Below are 26,688 nucleotides of genomic sequence, written 5' to 3' on the forward strand. Positions count from 1 at the left end.
TCTCTCGATGTTCATAATATTGGGCCATACTGAGAATCACTGACGGGGCAGCCGTGGTCCACGTGCTCTTGGCTGCTTGCAGACGGCACATAACTTCGGGAAGCAAATTTGTAACAAACCTATTCACAAATAACCGTATAAAGACTTTCTCAAACCTGGTAAAGAAATCTGACACACTTTCATCCTTCTTCTGTCTACAGGCTGTCAGTTTGTCCCAATCAACTTTTCTAGGAGGGAGGAGAGTTTGCATATATGTAATAATCTTAGCCGGTACTGCTAGTTCCTCGTCTCTAGGTTTCTCTCCAGCCTTTCGTTCCTTGTCCCATGTTTTTAATTGGTCTCATGTCCCTCCCAACTCGGGGGCATGGCCTGTGTCATGTATTTTTCTCCAAATGTCTACCGGGATCAAAAGGGCAAAGAACAGCTCAATATCGGGTATTGTCATGATAGCGGAATTGGCGGCCTCAGTCAATTCCTTATAGTAAGCAGTGGGATTTTTACGGGGGTCGGGGAGCTGGGCTTTTAGAGTAAGGACCTCGCTTCGTTTCCAAGGGGTATAAACCCATTGTTCCTGAAGCCTAGCGTCCACACGAGCCCTAATCACTTGGCCACCGGCATCCTTTAATTCAGGTAGTTCAAGATAAAAGAGGGGATGCGCCTCTCTCATGGGGTGCTGCGCTCCCCAATCGGCACACTTTCGGTGCATTTGTTCGCCATAATGCACCAGAGTTTCGACGTTATGATATACTTCATCAGCCTGTAATTGGAATTTAAAAGCTCGATCTCTTATATCATGCAGTATTTGAGAAGGTATTCCTTCCTCAAAACACTGCTCCCATAGTGAAATGACTACGCAACTGGTTCAAAATCTTTCATGGTGCTCCAAATGGCCTCCAAGGTGTAAATGGCGTTCCGCATCCATTGGGATGCCTGAATCACTATGGCCTTCCTTTCTTCCATACCCAATGACGACCTAGTATAGACTCGCTGATCACTCAAGTCCGGTCTAAGGCGTTTGGGTGTGGTATCTAGACAAGCCATGTATCGGGGATCTATAGCGGCTTGAGTCGGAGGGGAGAGAAATACAGGGTGCTAAGGGGAGGGGACAGCCGCGTCCAGCTGTAGGGATATCAAAGGCGAGGTAGTTGGTCGGAGAGTGGGAGGGGGAAGTAACGCACTTCATATTGATCTGTCAGCAGGGGCCGTGGCAGCCGTTAAAGGTGCTCCCGCAGCCGATGCTGCTCCAATTTGGCCCGCCCGTAACAAAGGCACAGCTGGGTACAATCCCTGTGGGGCATAAGGAGGGGGTGGTCAGGCTTCTAATAAATCCTCTATTTTATCTCCTGTCTCTGGTCGAGACATATAACTTTTGTCCGTCTCTAAACGGAACTGCCTATCCATTTGTGCGATATTTTCTACCACCTTCCCTTTATCATGTCCTAATTTAAGCTTTCCCAATTTCTCTTTTCTTATCCGTCGTCGTTTTGCCTCCTTCAACCATAGGTTCAAGGAGTCAAACATCAACTAGCGGCTTTTCTTCATAAACAGATTGTTTTGGATGTAATTAATCTTTTTCTCATCAAACGACCCCGTTAGAGGCCATTGCAAATCGGAATTATCTTTGGTGTAAAATTGTATTAAACAAAATCGGTGTAAGACCGTGTTTCACATACATATCAAAACTGGGGCCGCCGTCGGGAGAGGCAGGCTGTTTTTCTTCCAGACATTTATTTCGCTGACAGCAGCACCCAAAACATATTTTACTAAAACAAGACATTATTGTAATGTTCACACAATTCTACTCATATATTCCAAAAACCATTCACATTCGGACGCGTCCTCTTCACCACTCACACTCTCATATTCTTCTATTTTCTCGCAATAAAGTGCTGTAAAGCGTCGCAAGGCAAGAAATTTTTCAGTACTGGATACGTGTTCTATGCAAATTACATGTCTGCAGAACGAACAGAGCCCGTCGACTCCTGTTCGGGGAACCGATTCAACAGAATTCCAGACCAACAAAATTCACCAACAAAAGGAACAGTCGCTAGACTGTTCTGAGATCACCTGGTAGGCGAACCACGAACCCTCTTACAGGCCATCCCATGGTCCTGTTCTGGTTGGGACGGGCGTCTGGGCACGTAGCTCCAGAACCCTTGCTTACCCAGTTGCTCCCAGGGCTTTCCCGACGAGGATTCGGCCGAGCGAGTAACTCACTACACCGCTAAGGCACCAGGTGTGGTCTCAAGTTTTCACCAAACAAGTCCGTGAGGCATCTACCCGCGCAGCCACTTCCCCACAAAGTCAGACCCTCAGATTCCCTTGAGGTCCGGCTTCTCCGGCCACCTTCAGAATGCAGTTAACCGCTACAGAGGAGACACTTCTTCCAAGTGTTTCTCATCCAATACAATCAGAGATTCACTCACCTGGTGCACTCAGGTCGATTGCGAATTCTCCACTGCCGACTCCTAGACAGACCCGCACAGTCTGTTCTTCTCTCGGGTTAAGCCCGTAGGACTCCGGCGGAGGGTCTTCAGCAGCTGGGAGGGATACTGGGCTCAAGAGTGGAATTTCTTGTTTTCGTACCACAAACGGGTGTTTCAAATCAGGATTCTTTTTCCGTCCACCCACTCGGTCATAACTCCTCCCTGTCCCTTCTACTCTTGTGTACAGGAGGGGACGATCCCATCGCGGAATCCCGGCGGAGTCGCCAACTGAAGGAACCAATAATTATACTAATGGACTATACTCACCAATAGCCCATATACCTTATTCATAAATAATAAGTCAGTCGGCAATGGAGAAGGTTCAATCGTTTATTCTGATGATACAGGCCCTGACAGGGGAGACTCAGTCTACACGACCCTCAGAGGTGCGCAGAGGAGACTGCTTACACACAAGCAGAGCAAACCATATATACGTTTCACACATAGCACGATGTCACCTTACTAGGAAAGATACAACTTGTCAGTGAGCCAGCAGGAAGACCCATATAAGGCACAATTGATTGCTAGTAGCTGGGCCTAAGCTATTCCGGGGGCAGGTCAGTAAGGTGCCTCCCTTTATATCTGTAGCTCAGGGGGGTGCAGGAACGGGCTCTGCTAGAATGTGTGCATCCCACAAAAAGGGCAGGTGTGACCTTGGGTTTCCCTGAGCTACAAACTAACGAGTGGAGCAGACAGCTGGATCTGCCATAGTGGTTTCGTGCAAAAAGCCTAATCATGTGATTTCAGGGAAACAGCATTGGAGACACAGAAACGAAACAAGATGGCTCCGTTCATACCGATAAGTTTAGGCAACACTAAAGTGAATCGCTCCTAACTTTAATAATACTATGTGAATAATGCAATGCTAACGTGCTGTTATGAGGTTATATTGTATATATTAGGCCAATAACGTATTCATTGTATTTATATCCCATCACTTTCACTAGGACTGCTCAGACCTTGTTGGAGCCCACCCCCTTTCTCAATCACTCTGCAAGCATGCCCCCAGGTGCACTACTGGTTGGGGGATGAACTCCCCTTGTCTGCTGAGGGTCATAGGGGGCCAAGACAAGAACCCCTATTGTTGCCACACATAAGTCCCCCACAGCAGGATTGCTGATACATCTTCAATGGCCCGCCCCTTTCTTCACAACTCTGCAAAGGGGCCTGCTGGTGCACTACTGGTTGGGGATGAAGATCCCTTCGCTGCTGAGCGTCATTGTGGGATAATAACCCCTACTATTGCCACAAGTAAGTCTCCTACAGTAAGATTGCTGAAACCTCATCAGAGGCCTCGCCCCTTTTCTCAACTACTCTGCAAAGGGGCTCCTGGCACACTACTGGTTGGGGAATGGAGTCATATTGGCTGTTGCGAGTCATTGGGGGCCCAGAACTCCTATTGATGCCACATGTAAGTCCACCATAGGGGAATGCTGAGACCTCATAAGAGGGCTCGCCCCCTTTCTCAACCACTCTGTAAACATGCCTCACGGGCCTCTACAGGTTGTGGGATGAAGTCTAGGGGAGAGCATGCCGATAAACTCTCGCCACCGGCAATTGGCAGATTTTCTGCTAAACTCTACATTCCAAGCAGAGCGTGGAGTGGCAAAGCAAAATTTACCACCCAACCTTAGATGGATGCTTTTTTCTGCTCAATTGTGACCATTATTTTGCCTCTGTCTGCTCGTTGCTGACCTTTATTTTTCCTTTTTCTGCTAGTTTCTGACCTGTATTTTTCCACTTTCTGCTCATTTCGGATATTTATTTTGCCTCTTTCTGCTTGTTTCGGACCTTTATTTTGCCTATTTCTGCTTATTTATGACCTTTATTTTGCATCCTTCTGCTAGTTTCTCACCTTTATCATGCCTCTTTCTGCTTGAAGCTGACCCTATTCTGCTCTTTCTGCTTGTTTTTCAACCTTTATTTTGCCTCTTTCTGCTGCTTCCTCAATTTGATTTTTTCCTCTTTCTGCTCCTTCCTGACCTTCATTCTGCCTTTCTGCATGTTTCACTTCTTTATTTTGCCTCTTTCTCCTTGTTGCTGACCTTTCTTCCGCCTCCTTCTGCTCACTTATTTCTGCTGCTTTCTGATGTTTATTTTTCGGCTTTCGGCTCGTTTCTGATTTTTATTTTACCTCTTTCTGCTCATTGCTGACCTTTATTTTGCTTTTTTCTTCTCCTTTCTGACCTTTATTCTGCTCATTTCTCCTGAGGTACAACTTCATGTCTGTCCGATAAATCCTTTATCTGTTTCCCTGCCTGTATGACAGCGGACGAAAAACAGATTAAAATACTTCTCTCAGCAAGCCAGGGTAGTTTCACAGCTCTCACTTGCTGAGAGCGGAGTTTGTGTTTGCTCTGACTTGGTGGGAGCTGTCAAAGCTCCCACCAAGTCAAAGCAAACAGCTATGTCCCAAGGGTGGGCACCCCGGGACAAGGAGGGAGCTGGCCCTGGTGGGTGGTGGTTTCCAGGGCCATTATTAGCTCCAGGAGTGGGGCTGTGCGGCCTTGCTTCCATTTTTTAAAAATATTTGGCCCAGGGAGGTGGTGTCCCAGGGCCTGGGGGTCCACAAGGCCCCCCTTTGGTGTTAATTAGCCCTGGGTAGGTGGTGGTCCCTGGGACTCAGGGTGGTCCACTGGGCCACCTATCAATATTTCTTTTTCTGCTCATTGCTGACCTTTATCTGCTTGTTTCTGCTTGTTTCTGACCTTTATTTCACCTCTTTCCCGTCTTTTCCCCCTGGGACCAGAAAGGGAGCCTCAAGGTCCCGGCGTGCCAAATCGGCCCCCTGCCTCCTGCGGTAGCTAACATTGCTCTCACAGACAGGGTACTGCTAAACGTGAAACTTCATGTCTGTCAGAGCAAATCTTTTGTCTGTTTCCCTGCCTGCTTGACAGCGGGTAGCGAAACAGATGAAAACATTGCTCTCAGCACACTGGAGTAGTTTCACAACTCTTACTTACTGAGAGCAGAGTTTGTGTTTGCTTTGAATTGGTGGGAGCTGTCAATGCTCCTACCAAATCAGAGCAAACAGCTATGTCCCAAGGGTGTCCCAGGGCCGGGGGGGGGGGGGGTCCATGGAGCCCCCATTTGGTGTTATTTAGCCCCAGGATGGTGGTGGTCCTGGAGGCTCAGAGTGGTCCGCATGGCCTTTAGCCCTGGGCAGGTGGTGGTCACCAGGGCTTATGAATGCCATGGAGGGGGCCCTCGTGCACCCCTCTCCTTTTCATCAATATAGCCCTGGGAGGTGGTCTCCAGGAATCAATGAGCCTTGGCCCGCCTGTCGACTGTATTTAAAAGAAGCACTGGAGCCCGCAGTTTGTATTTTTTTTAAAGTTGCCGCTGATTCGAGGCTCATGTTTTTGCAGCAAGATTATTTCAACAATGAGATGTGTGCTTAGACTCTGCCAAGGTATCCTTGTTTGCTTTACCTTAAATTTCTCAACATTTACAGCAGATAACTGAAAGCGTGATCTGTGAACCAAAATCTACTTTGCTGCCAAATTTGTTGTAATTTTGTCCAGCAGTTCAGGCTGCATTCATGGTCAAAGCTCCTTTGGTAATTACGATGGAGAATCGTATTTTTTACCCTCCCCCTTTTTCTTAGCCCCACATAACGGATCACACCAAAACTTTCCATGCACATCAATACTCACTTCAACACTTTTTAGGAGAAGTTTGTGAATATTTGTCGAACAGCGTCAAAGATATAGGCAAGTCAAAACAATGCTTTTATAAGCAATGCTTTTATATATAGAAACATGGTCCTAACTATAACTACCAGCTGGTCAGGATTCACACACACAAAACCATAGAAATTCAGCAGTTATCTTAGAGTTATCTCAAGAAACAATAGAAACAATAACTCATGCCCTAAAGTAACCTGTGTGCTTCCCTAACTATAACATTTCTGTATTTGTTTAAAGAATTATATATATATATATATATATATATATATATATATATATATATATATATATATATATATATATATATATATATATATATATATATATCAAACACACCGTTACCTTCCTCGTGCTCTGGACCAACTCCAGCCAGGAAAAAAGCCAACGGACACGTACCATTTAAAGTGCTCCAATTTTAAATTAAGGTGCAGAAAAAGCCTGAGTCTGAGAGACACCGTCCCCATATTAGAGCTTTTCCGCCGCGGTTGTAACCCGACCACGGCGGAAAAGCTGCGGACAGAAACCAGGACCCACCAGCCATCCTAATGTGGCGGTGGGTCTTTGGTCAGTCCGCTGCGGTTTTTCCGCATCCTCGGGGCCGGCGGTGGCTTCCGGTTATTTGCAGCCAGCCGGTGGTTGCTTTTGTTTGCATGTTGAAAAGGGTATTGAACCTTCGGTGTTTACTTGAGTCTATGTGAACAGTTTAAATTCTTCTGGTATGTCCTTGGACTGAGCCCAGCCAGAATAGTCAGCAGTTCTGCTCCTTCGAGCCTGATGCAACAGAGTTATTTTCTTCTGTAATGGATTTTGAGACAACAGAGACAGTTCTTCTCCAGGAATGACCAGGGTCGGGGTGTGTTTGGTCATAAGGGTGCAGAGGGGGCGACATCTGAGGACAAGCTTGGTGTAGGCAAGCTCACAGCATTACCAGTAGAAATTCATCAATGTAGAGGAGCCGCATTGCAGGTCCGGTATGTGCAGTATCACAACACAGTTTTCATTATTGTCCAACGGTATGGTTCCCTTGCCTCTGAAACATTAAGAGTACAGTGTAGGTTTCTGTACAATTGGGGGTTGACTCTTCCCCTCTAACCATGTGTCTATATCCCAGGTTTTCTGGCATGAGGTGTCTATGCTAGCTTTGGATCCCCTACTATGAGACTCATTTACCCCAGCGTGATTGAGGTGAGTGGCCCTGCACTGAAATTCCATCTCTGGGGTCCGCTTGTCATTAGAGAAGTTGGCCCTAAGGATGTTAAGGGACCGCTGACTGAGGCTGGAATGGACATATTTGTGCACTGGTGCTGTGGTCTTGCTACCACCAGGAATGTCTTATCTGCAAAGTCCTGGGCCAAACAGTGTCCTCCCCTATGATACCCCTTCTGTGCATCCTGTCTACCTTGGATTGGATGTCGCAAGGCTCAGTGAAAAGATGCAGTACTGTGGGGTTGCTCTCATATTGGCTGATGTTTACTATTGTCCTTTGGGGTTCTACTCTGTTGGGTTGGATCTTAGCCCTGATCCTACATTGGTAGAGATGGACGAGAAATTTTGCTCTTTCAGGGGCTACCTTCTGGGATAGGTGAAGCCTGTCTGCGCCTACGTCGTGGGGTATCAGTGAATATATATAACAAGACTTGTTAGTAGCTTGAGTGCGTAAGGCTGTCATGTGTTGGTACCAGGTGTTGTGTAGGAGCGCGCTGTATGGTGCGCGAGGAATCCTAGCACCTCTCTGCATGTGTTGCAAGAATGTAGAAATAGACTTTATGAGATTATGCATACATCTAGTTCCAGAGTGGCTCAAGAATTCCCCGGCTAAACAGAGCATGTACAGAAATAGAAAAAAAACTAACTTAAAAAACATTTGCTTGCTGGAGGGACATCTTCGGGTGAGGTGTCTGTAGTGTTGGCGCCCAGAGGTGTCTTGTCTTGGTGCAGTGCAAAACGCGTCTTTCAAAGTGTTGTTGCAAAAGTCAATTGGCTCTCTCTGTTACTTGAGCAATTGACCTTGTGAAAGAACGTTTTTTTCAAAGCTTTGATAGAAGGAATGGTAGGCCACAGCAGTATTGGTTCACTTTCAGCTCTTGTGAGCTGCAGTTTGCAGGACAGCTCGGAAAAAAGCATTATTAGGCAGTTGTCTGAGAAATATCTTACATTTTAACAATGTGCTCAATGGTTTAACTGTGAGCAAATGTATCCTAATGGGGTACTGAAAAGGGAGTTCTAAGTTTGTAGGAGGATGGTGAGTTTTGAAACTGTTTAAAGAGGTGCTAGGATTTTAGGGGAATGGTGAGTTTTTATCTGTTTTAATGCTCTTTGTATTTTGAGTTCACCCCTCTCCTATCTAAGGTGATGGGAGTTTTTTCCCCTGTGGGCTGCTTCCTTAAAGGTGCGATGTTTTCATCGGGCCAAGGGTGTCTTTTTGTCTGAATATGCTGCGTGCAATTGTGAGGGAAAGTGGATGCTTGAATTTTGGGCTAATGTTGCCGTTGACACGTGCACATCCCTGGGTCGCTGCACATGGCGTGGATTGAGGCTTTTCTCTAAGTAGGCTGGGTTACCCCAGTCTTTTGGAAGGATGGAGAGTCTTTGGGCTGTTCTGTGTGAGTCCCGGTTGGGTTTACCTGTGTTTTTAGGGTTGTCTAATTTTAACAAGGTGGTTCAAAGGTCATGTTTGGACCCCCGTAGGAACTTGCAGGGAAATGGCTGGAACTGAGTTTGTTTGCAGTGTTTTTCAGCCAGAGGGGCTCCATTTAGCAGTAAACCCTGAGGTTGTTGAGACTTACATAATACGCCCAATGTTTGACTTGAATGAGCGGTCCTGGGTGCATGTTCTCATGCGCAGGCTGGGGTCTCTCCCTGCCCCTGCTCCTGCTTCAGCCTGTCCTCCCCTTGGGGGCATGGTAAGTCATCACTTCCCTGGGGGATCAGGAGCAGTGGGGGCCCTCGGCCCACTGCAGGAGCCAGGATGGCAAAGTCTAGTATAGAATCCCAGTCTACATAGCATAGTCATCCTGAGTGCTGACTATAGTGGTAGGAAAGGAAATGTGACTGGGAGTGGTGTGAAGGGGATAGGGCTTTGGGGAGATTGTTTTGGACTTTTGGCATGTTTGTACCCTGTGATTGGGTTAGGGAACTGCCACCCCTGACACCCCACCTTGCCGCGGCTGTGGGTCCGGTCCCTGCTGAATCTGTTGGAGCGATTTCCCTGTGCTCAGTCAACCATCTGGTGGGGAGGCTGCAGCCTGATTTACTTGAAGCTGATTAGTTGATGCCTGAGCATTGCTATGAGCTTGGTTTTGGGGTTGTATGCTTTGTGGGGGCTTTCACATTTCTATCCCATTGTGATGGTGGTACATTTTTAGATTGCACCGGTTAGCATTGTGGGACATTCTGTGATAATAGTGGCACCTATGAGGCTTGCTTGGATCCAGCCTCTCTGACCTCGGCTACTAGGACTGGGTGGATGCCCCCCTGGAGTCCACAAGCGGAGTTCCCTATGAGACAGGTGCCATCTGGACATTCGCAGCTGACGTGGCCCCTTCAAAGGCAGTCTTTTTCAGCTTATGTTGGACCTGTTTGCCGGTGTCTGTCTGTGCCTGCTCCTTCTTCTCCCTGTCCTGTCTTTCTCCTATTTTGTCCGGTAATAGTGTAGTATTTGGGCCTGTATTTCCCCCCAAGATTTGGTGTCCAGCCCTACTACACTATCCAATCTGGTCTGAGGATGTTGTAGAAGAATACAATCTGGGGACCAGTGTCTTTGGGGGTTGTCCTTTCTTTTGCCCCTTTCATTCTCTCATCCTGTGTAGGTATTCAATCACTGTCTTCCCAGGCCTTAGCTCTCTGCCATCAGTCCTTCTATGTCTGAGTGATCTGGGAAAATCTCCCTTAGGGCTGTCCTGATCAGGTGTCTGAATGAGTTAAATGCAGCCCTGTCATGCTCAGTGTTGACACATGACTGAGGGTTCGGGAGAACCCTGTGTCCGTCTCACCCCAATGAGGCTTCTGAGCAGACTATGCAATGGCCAAGGCTTCGAGTTCAAAGGATGCCTCCTCTGGCCACGGCCAATCATACTGGTGGCCCTACCTTTCAGTCCTGCAGACCAGCAGATGACAAAAAGGTCATGGAAATACCTTGTCCTCTTCTCTGGCCACTATCTCTCTAGGGGTTAGTCTGACTGACCAGCACCTTTGGGTGAGCGGCGGACGTCCTTGTTGTCACTCTCCTCATGCATGCATAAAGGTGCCATGCTGCTCATTCTGTCTCTCAATTGTGTCCCTGTCAGGCTTTCCTGGCTACTTATTTCTGGGTCCGCCCCTCTCCTACATTGACAGCCCGGTGATGTGTGTGACTCGGTTAGGAGCCTTTCTCCCATCTCATCCCTGGGCTCATTGCTATGTGGGGCCCAAGACCTAGCTCCTGTTTCATCCCTGGAAGTTGGAGTTGTTTCCCCTCCTTTCTGTTTTTCCCAGGCAAGAGCTATCTCTTTACAACCTTAACTCTTGCCTTTCCTCTAACTCCCACCTGTAATGCCTCCTTCTCTCAGTGCTACGTGCTGTTCTTCTAGGCAATATCTTGGTCTCAACCTCACTCCCTGATCTGTCCTTCATGCCATAGGCCTGCCTGGATGGAGTGTAACCAGTGCCTCCCCCTGTAGAGTCAGACCTTGCACAACTGGCACTCCTTTCTACCCTTCCATGGGTTGAATAACCTTCCAGGAGGTCCACAATCCTCTCTCTGACCTTATGGCACCCAGTAGGACATTCTGGAGTATGTGATACCTGTTCAGTCTGGACCTGATAGGTCGCAACCGGTGGGTGAGAGGCTGAGCCCTGAGGGGGCTAGGTACTAGACTGAGCCAGGGCTAACTACATCTGGGCTGGTGGGACCTGTTTTCTTCTTCCCTGCTGAACGGCTTCCTTCCCCTGGGAAGGTCCAGCAGCCTCCTGAACCTGTGCATTAGAGTAACCCAGGGCAGCAGCGATTGGGATGGCTGGCATCTGCCAGAGCAGGTCCCTCCCAGTGGATGGTGGGAGAGGTTACTCATGGGCTCTGGATATTCTGGTAGGCTGTGTCCCCCTTGAAAATGCTCCACAGATCTAGTAGGGCCCCCTCTTAGCCTTCTTATTTTCCATATACCTGGTCTGTATTTGAGTCTTTGAATGCTCTATGGTGTTGATGTTGAAAGTTGCCACCTCGGGCCAGGGAAATGCGTGGGCTTTGGTATGGACAGGCCACTCGCTGCAGTGTTTCTCTAATTACATAGCCTGGGTGGGGAACCTTGATTGTGGGACACCCCCGCGCCGCACGGCCACCAGCTGCTGCGTGTGCCCCATTGCCTTGCCCTCTGCCCCGCTGCCTGCCTCGCTGCCGGCTGCCGGCTGACTCTGCTGTTGGTTGTTTTGGCCTTGTTTTGACCTCCATTTGTGCCTGTTTTCTATTTTTGTGCCCGTGTTAGCGTCTTAATCTCCATTTGTATTGTTATTGTTATTTTGTTGCCGTGTCAGCGTTTTCCTTCCTGTTTGCCCGCCTACCTCGCCGCCCTCCGTCTTCCCTCCCCGCTCCCCGCTTCCCGCCACCACCGCAGACCCCGCCCCTTTTTCCTTCTGTTCCCTCCCCGCTCCCGCCTCCCAGCTGCTCCGCCCACCCGCGCACTTCGCCTTATATGGCGACCGTGCGAACGCGCAGCGGTCACGCGCAGCGGGCGCGCCGTTTGTGCGCCGAAGGCGCGAAAGGTAAGCCCGTCTGCGCCCGTCCGCGACCGGATCGCGACCAGCGCCAGGACCCCTGGCCCAAGAAGACCCCGACCTACCCGCCTGACGTACTCCGCCGCCACCCTCATCGCACTCAACACCGGCCGACTCCCAGAATGCCACCAAGCCACACCACGACGCACCCACGGACCTTTCAGCTGCCACGCCTGCAAATTCTCCTGCATCCGGACCTGCCTCGCACCAGCACCCGCCAAGTCGAACACCAGCAGCACCCACCTCAAGTGCATCCTGCTCAACACCCGCTCTGTCCACAGACACGCCATCGAACTCTGGAACCTCCTAGACGCCACAGCCCCAGACGTTGCCTTCCTCACAGAGACCTGGATGAACGCCTCTTCAGCTCCCGACATCGCCATCGCTATCCCAGAGGGCTACAAGATCGTCCGGAGGGACCGCAACGCCAACCAGATGGGAGGAGGCATCGCCATCATCCACAGGAACACCATCCGTCTCACGACCAGCACCGACAACACCCTGACCACCGCCGAACACCTGCATTTCCAGATCCACACCGACCCGAACACCACCCTCAGAGGCACCCTGATCTACCGACCCCCGGGACCACGCACACAATTCAGCGAGGACATCGCCGACTTCGTCAGCCCGCATGCCCTCCCCTCCGCCGACTACATCCTCCTGGGGGACCTCAACTTCCACCTGGAGAACAACAACGACCGCAACACCAGCACCCTGCTCGACAACCTCGCCAATCTTGGACTCAAGCAGCTGGTGTCCACCCCCACCCACCTCGCCGGACACACACTCGACGCAGTCTTCTCTTCCAGCACAGACATCGACTTCAGCCACGCCACAGAGCTGCAATGGACGGACCACAGCTGCATCCACTTCACCTTCAAGAGAACGACGACCCACCACCACCAGCAACAGGCCACCCGCAGAAGCTGGAACAAGATCACAGCAGACCAGCTCGCCACCTCCCTGAGCCAGCACCCTCCTGCCAGCTCAGCGAACCCCAGCCAGGCCGCCGACAACCTCACGAAGTGGATCAGCACCTGCGCGGACGAACTCGCCCCGCTGAGGACCCCGCCCAGCAGACCCGGCAGCAAGAAAGCCCCGTGGTTCACCGACGAACTCAAGAGCTCCAAGAAGAACTGCCGAGCCCTCGAGAAAGTCTGGAGAAGGGAACCTACACCGGACAACAGGACCACCTTCAAGCTGGCCACCCGGAAGCACCACCAGCTGATCCGCGCCGCCAAGAAAACTGCATTCAAGGACCGGCTGGACAACAACGCACACAACTGCAAGGAACTCTTCAACATCGTGAAAGAGCTATCCAACCCCAGCGCAGGAAACAACGACATCACCCCATCGCAAGACCTCTGCAACTCCCTCGCTTCATACTTCCACAACAAGATCGCGGACATACACAACAGCTTCAACAACCAACCAACGCACACCAAGACCGAACAACCACCCCCCACCACCACCCTCCACGCCTGGACCCCGATCAGCACCGAAGACACCATCCTCACGATGAACTCCTTCCACTCCGGATCACCGACCGACCCCTGCCCTCACCACGTCTTCAACAAGGCTGACGCTGTCATCGCACCCCACCTGCGAGACATCATCAACACATCCTTCGACACCGCCACCTTCCCTGAGAGCTGGAAGCACGCCGAACTCAGCGCTCTACTCAAGAAACCCACAGCGGATCCCACCGAACTCAAGAATTACCGCCCCATCTCGCTCCTCCCGTTTCCAGCCAAAGTCATCAAGAAGACCGTCAACAAGCAGATGGCCGCCTTCCTCGAGTCGAATGGATCCCTCGACCCCTCACAGTCCGGCTTCCGAGCCAATCACAGCACCGAGACCGCCCTCATCGCCGCCACCGATGACATCCGAGCCCTGATGGACAACGGAGAAACAGCGGCCCTCATCCTCCTCGACCTCTCCGCGGCATTCGACACTGTCTGCCACCGCACCCTAGTACAGCGCCTCAGCAACGTCGGAATCCAGGACAAGGCGCTGGAATGGATCATCTCCTTCCTCGACGGAAGAACACAGAGAGTCCGCCTACCACCGTACAAGTCAGAAGCCACCAAAGTCATCTGCGGCGTCCCTCAAGGATCCTCTCTGAGCCCCACCCTCTTCAACGTCTACATGAGCCCCCTCGCGGCCATCGCACGCCAACACAACCTCAACATAATCTCCTACGCCGACGACACCCAGCTGATCCTCTACCTGACCAACGACCCCGCCGCCGCCAGAGCCAACCTGCACGAAGGGATGAAAGAGGTAGCCGAGTGGATGACGACCAGCCGCCTGAAACTGAACTCGGACAAGACGGAGGTCCTCATCCTGGGCTCCTCACCCTCCGCCTAGGACGACTCCTGGTGGCCTCCCGCCCTGGGCACCGCACCCAAACCGACAGACCATGCACGCAACCTGGGCTTCATCCTGGACTCCTCCCTCTCCATGACCAGGCAAGTCAACAACGTTTCCTCGGCGTGCTTCAACATCCTACGCATGCTACGGAAGATCTTCTGGTGGATCCCCACCGAGACCAGGAAGACCGTCACCCAGGCCCTCGTCACTAGCCGACTGGACTACGGCAACGCCCTCTACGCCGGTACCACCGCCAAGCTCCAGAAGAGACTCCAGCGGATCCAGAACGCCTCAGCCAGACTCATCCTCGACATCCCACGAACCAGCCACATCTCCGGACATCTGAGAGACCTTCACTGGCTCCCCGTCAACAAAAGAATCACCTTCCGCCTCCTCACCCACGCACACAAAGCCCTACACGACCAAGGCCCGAGCTACCTCAACAGCCGAATCAACTTCTACGCTCCCAAACGCCACCTCCGATCAGCCAACCACGCCCTCGCCGCCGTCCCCCGCATCCGAAGAGCGACTACAGGAGGAAGGTCCTTCTCCTACCTGGCCGCCAAGACCTGGAACTCCCTCCCGACCGACCTGCGCCTGACCCAAGACCACCTCTCCTTCAGGAAGAAGCTGAAGACCTGGCTGTTCGAGCAGTAGCGGCACCCCCCCCACCCCCAGCGCCTTGAGACCCTACGGGTATGTAGTGCGCTTTATAAATGCCATTGATTGATTGATTGATTGATTGCATGTGGCTTAGTGGAGTCTCCATAATGGATCGGGGAAATTGTTTTAAGCATTTTGCAAATTTGTATTGTCTCGAGATTCTTTAAATAATTGCAAATTCTACGCAAATTTTTCGGGAACAGTGTACACGTGGTGTTTACTAAGTCAATCTACTGATTACAAGCTTTATAACGATCGATGCAACAGGAAAAAGGACATTTAACATTAGACAAAGATAAATGCAATCAAATAGTAACCCCCTGTAACATCATTCACTGCAGTACGAGTTGAGTTTTAGCAGTAAACTGGCAAACGTTGAATTCTTATCTGGATACAATGTTATGTTATGTTATGTTATGAGAATTTATATAGCGCGCGGCTGCCCCAGCCAAGGGGCGTCCCGGCGCTGCGAACTGACCAGGGTGCAAAGTGAAGGTGCACAAAGAAAACGGATTATTGGAAAAGATGGGTTTTGATGGTTACTTCATAAAGCATAGACTTACTTAACATGACATATCATTTAAACATTCAGCATTTTGTAAAATATAACAGCACCACAACATCAATATATGCATAAAATGGAAAAATGGAAATGAGACTAAGAAAGTAAAAGGTTGACAGTAAAAAACATTACTTTGTCGAAAAATCTTAACCCCCTCCTAGCGCCCACAGCCAGAGAGAGGGAATGCTCTGTGTACTACGCAGAGCTAAGTGTGCCTGATAGTCTGTCCCTTTCAGCTCAGTGGACAAAGATCTCAGCACTTTGTGAGGAAAGAGGAATAACTTGACAACTTTAGGCCCTCTGTGACCAGAAACAAGCTATGCCTTACTTCACCAAAGTCTGACTTGTCCCTAACATTTCGAATTGCACCCTATATTACACATAGGGATAGTGCATACTAACTGCCTGACGCCGAGCAGCCAAGCGCAAAAATCCACCTTTTCACTTTTTTTAAATCCTTCCAGTGTTGAGAAACTCCGGAAAATAAGGAATACCAATTTGACTAAAAAATAAAATTGAGATGGTGACCCTATATAACACACCAAGGATCGGGGTGTACTGTTATGGGTGAACAACCTTTACAACTAAACTTTTACAACGCACTACCATTACAACGCGGTCATTACAACGCAAACCATAACAACGCATTGCGCTGGGGGGCGCTCTAGGATAGGGAATAAGTTTAATTTACTATCCAACACCTTCCCTAGTGTCCACGGGGACAGGTGTTGGAATAGTAAATTAAACTTTTCACTATCCAGCACCCCAAAGCGCTATGCGTTGTAATGGATTGCGATGTAAAAACCGCGTTGTAAAGGCAGGCGTTGTAATAGCCTGCGTTGTAACGTCATACATCCCTGGTATGCATTGCTTAACTGTTCAAGCTAAAAAGTAACCCTATATTGCACCAAGTGTCAGGGGTGTACTGTGTTGTCAAGCCTATCTTTAGCTACCTTCACCTTTCTCTAGCGTGCTAACTAGGAAAAAATTATCTACGCGCTTGTTCTAGTTTGCCATGCACCACATGCTGGAACTAAGGGTAAATGTAGTCTCTTAGCCTTGTGAGGGCGGCCTCCGGACGAACCCCAGCCTGTGGACTCAGCCAAACTTTTAATCAGTTATGGCGTCTGATCACCCATCTTGTTTGCACAGATGTGAATCCGTTCGGGCAGGGGTCCTAGTCCTTCGGCAGCAGTCGGGCTTGTTTAACCAATTTTGCCTGGCTGCCTCACGAAAATGTTGCTGGGATATGAATTTACCTTAACGTAATGAAAAGACAAGAGGCATTTGGCAAAACAGGAGCAATGTTGGTTTAATTAAATGCAGCATCTGGGAGAGTCTCGACAGAATACGTCTGAGGAAAGTCTCTCGGTGTATAGAGTTTTGGCTCAAGCTATAAGCATCTTATGAGGTACAAAAAAATAGTATTTGCCTTCCTGAAAAAGCATCTAAGTCATAAATTGATAAGTTTGGGAATCTGATAAGGACAAAGATGGTTCTCAACCTCGGAGAGAGCTAGTGTGGGCCTCTGTGTATGTGTCCAGATGTCTGGCATAAGGAGCACATGCTCGCTATGTGTGGTGTGCATGTCATGTTCTGGTTGGCTGAAAGTTCCTATCTTTATGTGGTGATTAACTTTTTGGGATTTATGGGGAGAGTGAGGCTTTGGCCAAAGGTGTTTCATTGGAGCCAATTCCCATAGACCTTTTTGTGGTGCAACTATCTATTTGTGGGATCGATCATGGCTTTCCATGGGCATGCATTTGTCTATAGGTTAAGAGAGACCCCACCCTAAGACCTGTCATTGCAATAGGTGTGGGTGTGCATTGCAGGACCTGCCTGACCATATTTCTCTGACTTGGGGTTGATGGGGAGGTCACCTTGGGTAAATCTTAAATCAATGATATGAGTTCATTCGAACTCCTGAAAGTAATATGACAGTCACTGGTATCGTTTTTCATCAACATTCTCAACATTGTGCAGTTGTTGTAGCGTACATCGATATTGCCTTTACTAATATTGACATAGTTATGTATGTCTAGATCATAACGTACATCCACATTGTATTTACTGGTAACAACATTGTCATTCGTGCATGTATTATGGCATACACTGGCATCTTTGCTGCCGATATCGGCACTGTTGTTCAGGCATGGAGTGTTGGATATATTGACACTGCATTTAAGGGTATTGACATTGTTATGTGGGCACAGGTTATAGCATACGTTGAAACTGCATTTATTAGTATTTTAGTTGTTGGACCAGCATATGTCATGGTATTCATTGACATTTTATTTGCTAATTCCAACCCTTGAATTTCTCTTAACTTTTTAACTTTGCATCTGTGCTCCCCTGTAAGGAACACATCCGATTGCAAGATTTCAAGTTTTTGTAGGAATAGTATTTTGTTCTGGAATGGTACCTTCCTGTGCAAAACCTATGCTAGACATCATGCACACACCCTTTCCTTATGGTGCAAAGGAGTGTGCATGGTGATCAGTAGCATTATTGTGTGCCAGTGCAGGGAAGAGAACAAGACAGGGCCATATCTTAGCAGATATGGTGATTTCCTACTCCTTCCCTGTCACGAAATGTGCACATCAGCATCATTAGATGCTGGCTGTGGTCTGTGACATGCTTGTAAATTTAGGTCAAAATCTTTCAAGGAGTGCAAAGATAATGTTTTTAAAGCTTAAACAGTGGTGCTTTCATAAAGAACCAGTTTATGTCTGTCTACATAGAGCATTGGTGAAGCCAACAGTTCTGGCTTTTCATTAGGAAAAGGCCAGGCTGATTTATGGGAGAGGTTGAATGTGCTAGTTACTCAACAAGGTGATTATGTGTGTGGATGAATATTGGTGATTGTGGATACATGAGTGGGTAAGTGAGCAGCGAGGAAGGAGTGGAGAATACCCTCTTCCCAAAGACTTGAATGTGGACACCAATGCACTGCCTGTTGCCCATTCATACATTTATACACGTGTATTCATCCAACAATCAACCACACTAAATTTCCAAAGAAGAAGCATATGCATCTTTAATTACAAATGCCTGACTCATCAGGCACGAACATGCACAAATGCACTTAGTTACTCTTCTGCCTATGATAAGAAACTACACCGTAGAATTGTGAATATGGCCATGGGAGGCATGTAAAGTTCGTTTTTGGATGGAGTACACTCTAGTCATTGGAAACAACTTTGAGGTTTATTTCTTAGTTTTGCCTAAAAAGCCCAACAAAGGTTTCATATCATTTATCAAATTTATCAGATGAGTGCATGTCCTGTGAATTGCATCCTATCATTAAACCACACTCCATCTAGGCTCCTGTAGTGTTACTGCTTTCAAAAAAAGATTGTGTACAAGGATTGGGCATGGTGACAGTCAAATATAAGGGATAAAATCCCTTGGAACTGGAAATTGCATGTTCCTTTACAATGAAACAAATTGGTCCCATACGGTACTTCCTCGCATATTGGATTGTACTGGTGCAAATGTGCCTCACTGTGATTGTAAAATCGTTTCTCAGGTATAGAGCAACTTGAAATTTGGTCTAAAGTGAGCAAAATAGAATATGGTTTTCTTGTAAAATTCTGAGAACATTTGTATAATTAAGTTACATGTGTCTTTTAGCTTAAAATGTGATTAGCTCTTTTCACATGGGACTTTTCTCACAAGGGCATACTTATTGACTTTGTGTAAAAAAAAAGTCAAGTGAGATACTGACTGGAGATAGGTTTGAGCAGAAAGTGAATCTGAATGAGAAAATTAATGAAGCAAGGACTTCCTGATATGATTTCATACAGGAGTCTGAATAGATGCCAGACTCCTTAACAGGGCTGGATAGGCCATTGGGGGTATTGGGCATTTTCCTGGTGGGTTGCCAGGTTTGTTGCTGGGGGCTGGTTTATCTGCCCCCTGTATCAAAAGCAGCTGCAGAGTTTTCCACTCGTACCCCCCTACCAACCCCCCATCCCCGTTGCAGGTCCGACTCAATTGCCGGGGCCGGTTTGCATTCCCAGTCCAAACTTGCACCTTAACCCAATTAATTGAAGTAGGTTATCCACCAGTTCCAAGTCCACATCGTCATGAAAGCTCTAGGCCTGGGTAAAATGTACATTATACAGGTGTAATTCACATAGTGAATTTTGTGATACACTTCTTATGTGACATCCACAAAATTATACCATTATGCAACTTTGTGTAATTACGCACCATTTGCTGTAAAAATATACCATGAATGTGTTATTTAACCCCTTCGATGCTGATGACGAGCTCAGCTCGTCATCACCCACGGGTGGCGTGTGCTGATGACGAGCTGAGCTCGTAATGTAACACAGGATTTTAAAAATTGCCGCGCAGCCCAAAGATCGCCGCAGCAGCGATGCGGTTAAGGTAACGATGTACTGCAAAGGCACTGAAGCAACAGAACACGAGTGACTGTTTGCAGTGCTTTTGTTTCTTCCATGAAATACTTGCGTGTGTCAAAAATTGAGGTTGATGCAATTCAAGGTTAATATTTAGCATAAAATGATGGATCTATATTTCACATGACAACATGTAATTTTAGTAAAAATAATTCTTGAGGTTAATGGAAAGCTTTACGTACCACCAATAAACAGGTGGCAGTTATACACACATTTACATGTGAACATTTACATAAGCAGAAGGTGCCTTAACAGTACACTAACAATTCCATTTGAATGTGCGTGGAAGGATCATACAGTATGGTTTGTACAATTTCAGTCTGAGTGTATGAGAGCTAGAACAAATCACAAAAACATCAAGCTAGATGTGGAGAACCGCTGAGGCTTATGTGGAGAAATGCATGACAGTGGTAAGGATTGGAAATATCACTGAGCTTAACAGCTATGTGGAAAAAATTGGATTATTTCTATGGCATTATTTAGAGTTTGGCTGACAGGCTACTCCATATTCCGCCAGCAGCATTCCAAGTGACAAAGGCTATAATGCACTTGTAATATGGCAGACAGGACACAGAAGTAATAAAACAAGAAATAAAAAAATTAAACTTATTACAAACTACTGGTATTAAACAGCCATATCTCACTAAACCTCAAAGGGCCATATTTAGAGTAGAGCAGACGGGATACTCCATCAAAACATGAAGGATATCCCGTAAGCAATGTACCATATAATACACTTGTAATATGGCATACAGGACATCCGCCATGTTTTTGATAGAGCATCCCGTCTGCTGTTCTATAAATACGGTCCTTAGGGGCATATTAGCAAGAAACCTCGTTAAAATTATCGTCGTTTTAGCGGCAGGAAACTGCTGCTAAAACGGCGATAATGGGCTTGCTAATATGCGTTATAGAATTCATGTAACGCATATTAGCAAGCCCATTACCGCGTTTTAGCTGCAGTTTCCTGCTGCTAAAACTGTGATCATTTTAACGAGGTTCCGTGCTAATATGCCCATTAGAGTTTTAGTGAGATATTGCTATTCAATGGCAGTTGTTTGTAATACAGTTTCATTTTTTTTATTTCTTGTTTGATTACTTCTGAGTTTTGTATGTGGGCTGGCTGCTCTGGATCGGATATGGCCCCCTCTATCCTTGGGGATCAGCAAATGTCTAGCGCCCCAAGACCAGGAGAAAAGCTATAGTTCTAGACATTCAAATCTAAAGTCAAGGCTTTCTCAAGTATGCATTTTATCAGTGAAGCAGCATGCAGGGAAAATGTCTTGTCATTGTCTGGTCTAGGGAGTGCTCTCTCTCCAAGAGTGGTTATACAGGGTTAGTTTTGGTGAAACCCCTTTACTCATCCAATTAACACCTTGAGTTTTGTGTGCTTTCTATTTTCAATATCGTCCTAGTTCTATTTAGAGAACTATGCTTTACTGCGTCAGTTAATCAAGAAAGTTGTGCATTACAGCAAAAAAAGATAATCTCACCTCTGTCCACGTCCCTCCCTTAAAACTCCCCTAAACCATGGTCCAACTCTGACTTCCCAGGATCAACAGAAATCTGCACCCCTCCTGGGCCAGTTTACTTCCATTCTCTCCTGTGTGTGGCTCCTTTTATATTCTTTGTATGAAAATTCCACATGAAGAGACCAAGAATGTTGCCTTCCTTTCAGCAGCCCATGTGTTCATGGTGTGCAAAATTAGATATTCCTGCAGACATTTCTAGGTCTTGCCTACAGAGAGCTTTAGCTGTTTGCTGTTTACAATAAAATAAAACAGATTGGGATTTGTGTCTGCCTCTTAGTCATTAATGAATGGCGTTATTGTCTAGCCCAGTTCAATGTACCTCATTCCATGGATTTACTCTCTATTATTGTTTTGTCCCACCACTGGAACATAGATTCTTTATCATCCTTCTGATTGGATATGTTGCATCCTTCCACTGTTGACATCAGGTCACAATTGTTTCCTTCTGCCTTTTAGCACTCTTGAAAGTGTATGGCTTTCCTTGATCATTCCTACTTCAGTTCAACACTGCTGTTGGCTGATTCCATGTCTCTTTCCTTCTCTTCTTTGGCCCCTGCTTCTTTTTTTATAACCTTTTCTTACTTGCAAAAATTAGTTTGGGGGGGGGGCCTGTAAGCTGCAGGGGTGATAGATCCTAATATGGTCACCAGTATGTTCACATATGTGCATATGCACACACGCCCATCATGTAATTGCTTTATACTTCAATAAAAACATTCCAAGATAAATGCAGATGCATTCACAAGCATGCACAAACGCAGGAGGCCATCCTTGAATGGCTTTGGCCATAAACTAACCCAAATCAAACAAGTGTTGCTAAAGCCAGTAGCTCTGCACCCACGTGTAAAAGGTGAGAAATGTTGGCTTTGCAAAGCCGTGCTTTAGGTTGGTAGTTGAAGGCAGATTGTTGATCGAATTATTCTCAATGTGGACTGGATGTTGTACTGGCACTCAGGTGTGAAGGGAAGGGTGTTAGCTAGAAATGTTGGATTATCCCTTCACTCTCACTGTTGCTAACATTCAGGCAGGCAAGATTACATACCATAAAAGCCAATCAGAGGCTGTAGATAATCAGGATATGTTATTTTATTATTTGCATTAGCCCTAATATTAATACTTGAAGTTTGTAGCATTTCCTAACATACGATGGTCATTTTAATGTTTTTGTTTATCCTTCTTTTAATCCATGATAGTCAGAGCCTAGTGTTCAAACATGTTTAAATGTAAGTGGGAAAATAGCTTCTTCAACCATGCAATATTTATTTGAACTTTATGCAGCTCTACCTAATTGCAATGGACATTCCAAAATTTCAAATATGGCATGCTAACAGCTAGGATATTTTTGAATTTCAAGCAGAGCACATGTAGCTAGTGCCAGATCAACAAACCACATCTACTCAAGAACTCAAATGCCAGATGTCCAGGCAAAATTAATGTGGAAAACAAATTTCCTACAGCAACGTTCTTAATCATTTGTCCCTGGGTGGCCAAGCAATAACTTTGAACATTAATGGCCTGATTACGAAGTCGGTCAGAAAGCCTCCAACTGACAGTCGGATTCTCCTAGACAGTGTCGGAACCTCCTGACCAACTCGGTCGGAAACAATTCTGACCAACCGATTAAGATGCTTGCGGTCAGAAGGGAAACCGTTAGGTCATTCGGAATCAGTTCCGACCGGCACTCAGAGAATCTGAGTCACTTGAAGCAGATTCATACAGACCGACCAATTACAATGTTGGATTCTGACAGCCTTTCCGACTCTGTCTATCATACACAAAAAGGCTGTCAGAAACTGACTTTGGGGGCCCCTAGCAGACCCCCTTTCATCCTGAGTCCTCCGGTTTTGGGTCGAGGGGGTACCCAAGGGACCCCCGTGTAAAACTATGCACAGTGTGGTGGTAACCATGGGGTGCCCGCAACAGGGTGCAAGGTTTTCAGCAGCCATCCATTTTCCCCATCGGAGCCTGTGTTGTTAGTCAGAACACAGGCTCCCATTAAAGTCAATTGGAGTCCTTCCAAATAGTGTTCCGAAGCATCATAACCAGTCGGTCAGAACCGCTGACTGCGAGTCAGTCCGAACCAAATCCGACAAGAAGTCTGGTGGTTTTGTTTCCGACTGACATCCTAATCAGGATCTTTGTGTGTATGTGACAGAAGTCACACACTTTGTGATTGACTGCATATCATAGTTGAAAGGTGATGAGAATACTAAATGGATGTATATGAACACAACAAATAAATTGCAACAGAAGAGAAGTGAACTCAGGTGTTTAAAGAGAAGAGGTAGAGAATAAAGCTCCAACATTTATGAAGGACACATTTTCACAGAGGAAACATTTTTATGAGGAAACTAGGCAATTTTGGATAGTAAACATATAGCTGCATCTTGAGAGAAAATTGATTGGAATTTATAGATTGATATTGTCAAGCATGATCTACGCCAGATTCCACAGTTTGCACATCATAACTATAAAGGGATTACTAAAATCAAACATGAAATTAGTTTAGATTATCTGTTTACAATAAATACCCCAGCAAATGGGAGAAGTATGCATATCCTGCTCGAAAGCAAACATTGGTTAGAACAATGACCCCCACTGGGGAAGCAGGATTAAATCCTAACATGAGGAGAATAGGGAAGGGAAAAATAAAACAAATGTGGAGAATGACAAATAATTAATGGCAATTACTGAAAGGGTGAACCTTACAAATACTACTTTCTTAGGCAATGTTACTTTCTTCTAATTCTTCTCATATGAATCTGCAATGACAGTTCTACCCTTTGTGAATGCCTAGTTTCACGTTGCCAGTGTATCCCAGCCACCACACGCCTTGCTGTCACACTCTTCATAGGGATTTGTGGCAAATTAATCTAGGCCTTGCCCTGTCTCTATTCAATCTAACTTGTGCAGGTTATTGGCCTTTTGGGAGATTTCTGGCATGTGTGGCCCAACCTAGATAACTGAGTGAAATGCACACAGTGTTGCCAGCTGTGCAGGACAAGGTATATGTGCACATGTTGATGCTACAGTGGACACCTTTTCATTTGAACTTCTTAAAAGTAAGGAATCCGCCAATCAAACTGAGCTCTTGTTGGTTAGAAGGTATCATTAGAGTGGGTGCCAATTAAGAGATGTTGATGAGGAAAGAAGCGCTGTTGAAAGAAAGTCTCAACAAGTGTACGTTTAGGCACTCTCTATGTGACTCCATCATTATAATTATGGTATCTAACACCTTGATCAGTCTATGTTCTTGTATGCATTATTTATTTCTAAAATGTGCGTCTTATCTTACAGATTCCAGTAAGTGTTGGCCATGTCCAAATGACCAGTGGCCCAATGAGAAACGAAGTGATTGTGTACCAAAGAGATTAGAGGTTCTATCCTACACTGATACTGTAGGAGCAACTCTCTCTGTTACCGTCATACTCTGCGCCTTCATAACATTAATATTGTTGATCATCTTCATCAAATTTCAGGACACTCCAATTGTGAAAGCCAACAACAGGAATCTCACTTACCTTCTCTTGGTGTCTCTTGTGTTGAGCTTTCTTTGCTCTTTACTCTTTATTGGAGAACCTCAACCAGCATCCTGTTTACTGCGTCAAACTGCTTTTGGAATCTTGTTTGCTCTCTGTGTATCATGCATTTTGGCAAAAACAATTATGGTTGTCATTGCATTCAATGCCACAAAGCCAGGAAGTAAAATGAGGAAGTGGCTGGGCCCTCGTGTTCCCATGGTTACTGTCTCAGTTTGTACAGTCATTCAAGTGCTCATCTGTGCCACCTGGCTTGTCCTTTGCCCACCTTTCCCAGAAAAGAACATGAAAATGAAGATAGACACCATCATCTTGCAGTGCAATGAATGTTCTCCGATTGCCATGTGGTGCATGCTGGGATACATGGGTCTTTTGGCTTTCATTAGCTTTGTGGTGGCCTTTCTGGCACGAAATTTGCCCGACAGTTTCAATGAGGCCAAGTGGATTACATTCAGTATGCTGGTGTTCCTAAGTGTGTGGTTGTCCTTTATCCCAGGCTATCTGAGTACACAAGGAAAATACATGGTGGCGGTGGAGGTCTTTGGCATAATCTCTTCTTGTGCTGGAATAGTTGTTTGCATCTTTTTACCAAAGTGCTACATAATATTGCTGCGGCCTGAATTGAATACCAGAGAACATCTTCTAGGGAAATAAAAATTGAGTAATGGAAAGATAAACACAATTAAGGAAACGTTATATCTAACATAGTGTAATTTTACTATGTATTGTCTTGTACACATGCTTTAAAGACAATTTAAAGAGAATGTGAAGTTGAGTGCCCTTAGAGAATATCTACCTTTGTAATGATAAAAAATGCTGTGTTAGATGTCTCTACAAGCTTTTCTTTTCATCAAGACTCAAGGAATATGAGTCAGGCTCTCTGTTTTCTGTTTTTACTGACTTGTCTGGATAAATAGATACAGAAAACAATCTATTTTTCTGTCTGTATTTTTTTAAACATGGAAAAAATGTGAAAATATTTTTGAGGGTAATGATTCACACTACTGTCACACTCATGTGGCTAGGTCAATAGCTGCGCAGACTGACAGGCAGGGGAGGTAATACAAAATATTCATGTGAAGGTTAAATTATTGCAGCAGTACAGCTGTTTAGGGATTCTACAATGCAAATGATTTCAGATGGCTAAATTGTACTGTAAATAGCTAAAACTCATTAGATATCCAAAATTAGGTAAACATTTGTCAGTTAAACAAACATGGAAAAATACATATTACAGCTTCATTGTTTACACTGAGCACAAAATAAATATTGATAAATACAATAAAATGAGAAAAAAATAAACATGGATAAATAACGATGGAAATGTCAAAACATACCATAAAACCGGAAGCCCTAATAGTGAGACGCCATTGAAACTCTTCTGAAGATTTACAAGCCCCATGCGCCTCTTTTACGCCGCCATTGCGTCACTTTTGTGATGCAGCGGCGGTGCAAAAGATGTGCCATGGTGCGGGGTATTTCCAACGTGACGCATCTCCCAGTAGGAGGCGTTCCATTGCGGGGGGGCGTTCCAGCACAGGAACGCCTCCCAAAAGTGGCTGAGTGAAATCTACAAGATTTCACTCAGTCACTTTTGGGCCCATGCTGCGTGAAAACCCTGCGCCTGCTTGAAGCAGGCGTAAAGATTGACGCAGTATTGTGGAGA

General features: G+C 46.5%; 1 protein-coding gene across 1 annotated transcript in view; it reads left to right on the forward strand.

Moving 5' to 3' along the window:
- The window catches only part of LOC147678462 (vomeronasal type-2 receptor 26-like), a 62,724-nt gene extending 37,048 nt beyond the window's left edge, over window positions 1-25,676 (forward strand). Inside the window, exon 5 of the mRNA XM_086946583.1 lies at window positions 24,781-25,676. Coding sequence (XP_086802709.1) covers window positions 24,781-25,676 — 896 coding nt within the window. The remainder of the gene's footprint in view (window positions 1-24,780) is intronic.
- The last annotated feature ends 1,012 nt before the right edge of the window (window positions 25,677-26,688 follow it).

This window comes from Lissotriton vulgaris, chromosome 12 (genome assembly GCF_964263255.1).
Source record: "Lissotriton vulgaris chromosome 12, aLisVul1.2, whole genome shotgun sequence".
In the NCBI taxonomy this organism is placed as follows: Eukaryota; Metazoa; Chordata; class Amphibia; order Caudata; family Salamandridae; genus Lissotriton; species Lissotriton vulgaris.